This window comes from Asterias rubens, chromosome 20, assembly GCF_902459465.1.
Source record: "Asterias rubens chromosome 20, eAstRub1.3, whole genome shotgun sequence".
Taxonomy (NCBI): domain Eukaryota; kingdom Metazoa; phylum Echinodermata; class Asteroidea; order Forcipulatida; family Asteriidae; genus Asterias; species Asterias rubens.
Genome location: NC_047081.1, coordinates 12,375,012 through 12,381,011, shown reverse-complemented (window position 1 = coordinate 12,381,011; position 6,000 = coordinate 12,375,012). Strand labels below are relative to the sequence as shown.

The 6,000-nt window shown below is 38.3% G+C and overlaps 1 protein-coding gene across 1 annotated transcript in view; it reads right to left on the bottom strand.

Annotated features, from left to right (window-relative positions):
• Positions 1–5,318, bottom strand: part of LOC117304018 (gamma-aminobutyric acid type B receptor subunit 2-like) — a 19,243-nt gene extending 13,925 nt beyond the window's left edge. The window contains exons 1-3 of the mRNA XM_033788495.1: positions 5,091–5,318; positions 3,181–3,318; positions 277–447 (exon numbers count right to left, since the gene is read on the bottom strand). Of these exons, the coding sequence (XP_033644386.1) occupies positions 277–447; positions 3,181–3,318; positions 5,091–5,318 (537 nt within the window). The remainder of the gene's footprint in view (positions 1–276; positions 448–3,180; positions 3,319–5,090) is intronic.
• Positions 5,319–6,000: the final 682 nt, after the last annotated feature.

Below are 6,000 nucleotides of genomic sequence, written 5' to 3'. Positions count from 1 at the left end.
GCCAGGTAGAGTTTGTTCTTAGAGAACTGTTTTGCTTTATATACTACTACTACCGCAGGGATTATCTGAATTCGGGAGACTTCTCAGTTCTAAGATAGATAATTGTCCTGCTGTTTAACTACCACTTACAAAGAGCCAGGTGTTTAAATGAATGAACTTTTGTTTAAACTGCTATATTTAAACAGTACAAAGCAACAAATAAACAAATAAATATAAAAATAAACACAATAAATAAAACTACAAGAGCAACGACACATTGATTTTCACAACACGTACCTGTCTGAAATATTGATTATCTTGAAAGATAAGAGCAACCTTTGTCCATCCCATCAGTTTAAGGAAGGCCACTTTGGATGGGACTGTAAACTCGTCATCTATTGCACCAACTTGGATCGTTAGAGGATAACGAGTTCGATCCTGAAGAGTTGTAGATGAAGCAGTCACTACCTAAAACGGATATTACAATTAATTATTAATTACCGATGAGTGTTATACTTTATTAGAAAATAAAGGAACATCAGGTGTGAATACAGTGCTCTAACCTGTAGGTTGGAAGTTACTCTCGTCGAAGAGGGTCAAGAAAGGTCAGCTTTAGAAGTTGGAGGAAGGCCCAAGCAAAGTCCACATTCAAACTGGCACAAAGAGCTTGGACTACATGCACGGCAAGTCCATTCAAAGCTATGGTCGGGGATCGAACCTCACATTCAAGCTAGTATTAAGAGCCCATACTACATGCAAAGGAAAACCTCACCTTCAAGCTGGCACTACGAGCCCAAACCACATGCAGAGTTTTCGGTCGGGGATTCAAACCTCACCTTCAAGCTTGTACAACGAGCCAAGACATGCAAGGCTTTGGTCGGGGGTTCGAACCGCTCAGTCAAACTGACGCTCAAACCCCAAACTACAAGCACGGATTCGGGATGGTCGGGGTTCGAACCTTACATTCAAGCTAGTATTAAGAGCCCATACAACATGCAAAGGTAACCTCACTTTCAAGCTGGCACTACGAGCCCAAACTACATGCAGAGTTTTCGGTCGGGGATTCAAATCACCTTCAAGCTTGTACAACGAGCCAAGACAGGCAAGGCTTTGGTCGGGGGTTCGAACCGCTCAGTCAAACTGACGCTCAAACCCCAAACGACAAGCACGGCTTATGGATGGTCGGGTGTTCGAACCTCACCTTCAAGCTTGTACAACGAGCCAAGACATGCAAGGCTTTGGTCAGGGGTTCAGAGCCGCTCAGTCAAACTGGCGCTCAAACCCCAAACTACAAGCACGGCTTCGGGATGATCGGGGGTTCGAACCTCACCTTCAAGCTTTTACAACGAGCCAAGACATGCAAGGCTTTGGTCGGGGGTTCGAACCGCTCAGTCAAACTGGCGCTCAAACCCCAAACTACAAGCACGGCTTCGGGATGGTCGGGGGTTCGAACCTCACCTTCAAGCTTGTACAACGAGCCAAGACATGCAAGGCTTTGGTCGGGGGTTCGAACCGCTCAGTCAAACTGGCGCTCAAACCCCAAACTACAAGCACGGCTTCGGGATAGTCGGGGATTCGAACCTCACATCCAAGCTGGTACTACGAGCCAAGACTACATGCAAGGCTTTGGGATGTACGGGGGATGAAATTCAATTAAGCTCAAATGTATAAACTCTATGGATGGATGTGCTGGTATGAGAAACTACGAATGGTACAACTCTTTATGATGAAAAAGACAGGAAGAAAGAGAGCAATAAAGAAAACAAACGAAGAAGAAGTAGAATAAGAAGTGGGAAGATGAACACAGTTTCACCGTCTGTGTAACAGACCTCGTTCCTATAAGATGTAATTAAGTGCAATCAAAGCACACATCACCAAATAGTGTCCCCTTTCTCGGTCGTTGAAGTGTTTTTTAATTCAATGACGACCCCTTGGCCTTAATTTCGGAGAGAGTAAATCAAATATGGAATATATAAATAAAGTGTTTATTAAGAAAGTGTCAAACGCGCCATTAAACTAATGACCTACAAATAAATAAAATGGTTTGATTCCGTTCAAGAAATTGGTGTCTACGTGGACCATGCATGTTACCCCTGGCAACGAAGTTTGATACTTCTTTGAATCGGTGTCAAAAAACCTAAGACTGGTAGTAAGTTGTAAATCCAAAGTGACGTGTTGTCAAACGGGAGTTTGGAGAGTTATTGACATACATTTCATAGTAACAAAGACAACAGGAGTTGTTCCTGCCACAAAACTGTTAACTTTTAAAATAATTCGTAATTATTTCCGTTACGGCATTTTTGAACTATTGTCTTATGTGTATCAGTTTTTTTTTATTTTTTTTTTATTTTTTTTTTTTATGATTTTGTATCGTTTAGTTTCCGTTTTAATGTCATGCCCAATGACGAGTCAAATAACAGTCTAACAGCTGTCTTGAATACAATTACCATTGAGGAACGTTGCCAGCAAATGAACAATCTGGGCAACAACAAATCCGAAAGTACGAAACAATAATTGCATTCACAATTATTGAAAGTAATACAAAAAACTGTCTAAACCAAGAAGCCTATATTTGTGTTTGTTCACAAACACCCAATGTCTAGTTTAAAGGTTACAATTTGGGGGAAAGAAAACGTGTCACTAAAGCGTTGATAAGGGTTTCATCAACTTCCGTTAGTGCTAAATTCAATTTCATGCAGATGACAATATAATACTCCGCACTATACATTGTGAACTCTGTTACCCTTTGAGGTGATCTGAATTAATTACTAAATGGATAGAATAGCAATTGGTGTGCTGCTTATTATATTTATATACGCATTGTATTGCCGCAAGAAAATAATCACATCCGTCATCCCAATAATATTTGTCCATTAATTCCTTTGAAAAACTTCATCAAGATCAATAAACAAAACAAGTTAATGGGTACATATCTTGGGGGTCTCATTAAACTCTATCCTGTATTTAAGGTTGTATGTTCGTACAAGTTCGCTCTAAGGTTCCGTTTCGCTTACGTTATTTTTTACATTATTATGCGGACATATCTTAATGAAATAGGAATTTTTTGCTTGGTATTCATATAATGCTCGTTAAAAAAACGTCCAACGCAGACTCAGATTCAGCAAAGTATGATTTAAATGACAAATTTATTATTCAATGCACAAATCATTTTTGTTGGAAGAAATGACAAATTGATTGTACCTGAATAACGTTATATCTTGGAATAACTTCATTGACGACCACGGCAACATTCGAGAAGACCGGACCCCATACCATGGACACGGGCGGGCCTTCATTGACGAAATGGTTTACAATCCGTAAAGCATTTGCTGGGTCCCTCTGAAATGAAACCAGGAAAATGATGCAATCAATTTTAATATTATTCATTTTACACAGTACTAGTTTTGCTCCTTTTTTTGTAGCGGACCTTCGTCAGAGGCATTAAGAAACACAAAGAAAATATATTCCGAAAGCAAACAAAGGGGCAAATAATTATAGAAGGCGTCTCTATTGAAGAAAGCGAGAAACTTATACCAAATCAAAGTAGTATGCATCGACCTTGAAGCACTTCAATCGAATAAATAGACTGTGGTAATGGGTGGGTGTCTTATTCAGGATAGGAGGGATCAAAGTCTTTAAAGAAAGGAGTAAGATTTACCTGGGGTTATTTAAGGGGCGCACTGGACTAAAGACAAAGATGTGTCACGTGCCGAACGTCCTTTCCTCCAAGGTTTCGAAGCTTAAGTAAAAGGCACTTGGTGTAATTATCAAGTGCCGTAAGGAGCTATAGGCCATGCAAAGCAAGACCGGATGACAGAACATAGGTGAGAATAATACTGTGCCGACAAAGGGATATAACAACCTTTGTTTATAATGCAGAAAGGGATATTCTCAAGCCGGTTTACAGTCGTTCATGTATGATAATCTTAACACCTAATGTTCTTGATTCAGGGTTTTCAGTCGAAGCGACCATGGATACAGTACAATTTAAATCACTTTAAGCATCAATGACTTTTGTCTCACAAGTCATTAAATCCAGTCTTTTAGTCTCCACCAAATACACAATGAAACCAACTTTTTGACATTCAAAATATAATAATACAACTTTATGTTTGTTAAAGAGGAGAGGTAGAGAGGGACGTGGGTAGGGGCGGGGATAGACATAAAGAATCACACACATGAAATCAGTTTGTTTGTACACATCTGGACAACTGCTTGTTTTGACATGGCACATTGAAGTAAGCTCGTGTAGTTGGGGTATATTGCAGTATACGATGAAATTGCGACGCCAAAATATGTCATATAACAAACTGTTGGTTTCCTCATGAAGATATGGTCAGAGAAGACGAAGGAAACAAAAAATGAAATTCAGTTTGGTCTTCTTTTAAAGAATATTTTGCCATTACCTGTATGTCAACAAATGTATCACAAATAATTATAGGCTCTTGTTGATCAACACAAAACACACACCTTAGGACTATACAACTGGACACGAGTTTCTTTAGAAATCAAATATATACAAAACACACACCTTATGGACTATACAACTGGACGCGAGTTTCTTTAGAAATCAAATATATCCCACAATGAACTAGAAATGTCAAATACATATTATATTAAGTTTATTGAAATCATTTTTTACTTAAACCCTCTTAGTTACTAATTTCCCGCTAGGCCAATCTAAGAATGCTACCGGTCAAAAAGGTGCATGACTTGTATTGTATTGTGGCTGTTTACCTTGTTGTGCTTAAGATTGTCCTTGAAATTAGGTCATGCATTCACGATACTAATTAGTACTAATAGACAAGTCATTTCATCAGGGGTCAGCTCTATTAAAACACAAACTAATTTCAGTTATTGTTGTACTATTGTTCTATATTGCTCTCAGTGATCATCCTTTGTTTTACCAAGCGGAATCTTAGCATAATATAATTTTAGAAATAAGCAGAGTCGGATAATGCAAAAATTTGAATGAAAACGGTATTTTCCCTGCGGTAAAAACTAATTTTCATACTTTTTGAGAAACAAAAATAAAATGGTTCACTCGTACAGCGAGTTGTCATTTGACAGATAATTAACAGATGAAGTACGTTTTATTTACAGTAGCTTACCTCTGTCAAATTCCATCTTATCCTCAATTCATAATCGTCCAGTAGTCCATCTAACTCATTGACATGATCTACAGCAGCTTGTACGGTAGGCAGCATATCGTAAATTTGATCCCTCTCAGTGGGTAGTAAAGCACCGACATAGACGGGCTTGCGCTGTGTAGTATCACCCAGTACCTCAACAGTTCCATGATGCTCACCGAGTTCATCGAAATGAAATGCTATCGTCATTAGAAAGTAGAGCGCGATCGAAACGCAACTCGCCATAGTGATCAAGGTTGTTAGTGTGAATACGTAACGTTGGGTTCAAAACGGTGCTTATAAAGGTACACGCTCGCTCCTTTATTAATGACACGTCTCTGTGTTTGGATTTAGCAAATCGAAATGACAAGACTCATCGGAACGTTAATGCATATTTCCGAATATCAAAATAGCCGATAAAAGCTATCTTTATTGTGCCTTTTTATACAATGCCGTGTTAATGAGTATTTTGAACAAATTTGATTGGTGGAATTCGAAAGCTAATTATCACTATTTTCTTTAATGGTATTGCAAATAAAAACTGTCTAAACATTATATTTCGATATAAAGGAAAACACAAGTTGAGACACATTTCAATTCGAAATGTGGTAAATAAACAGACATTAGTTTGTATGCTCAGCATTTGAGTGGAAAGCTATTGTTGGCACTAACGTTTCTCAGGTCGTGTATTCCTATTTATTAGGTCTCCCAAAATATCAATTAGCTGAAAATATCTGCTGGTTGCATTTCCTGTCATCAAATGTATGTAAGGTTAGTTCATTTTAACTGAAGAGACTCAAGAACAATTGTATTAATGGAACTTGCCTTTTAGGCAGTATGGCTCAAGGGCTTAGAATATTTAGTTACACAAACATAATATTTATATAAATGT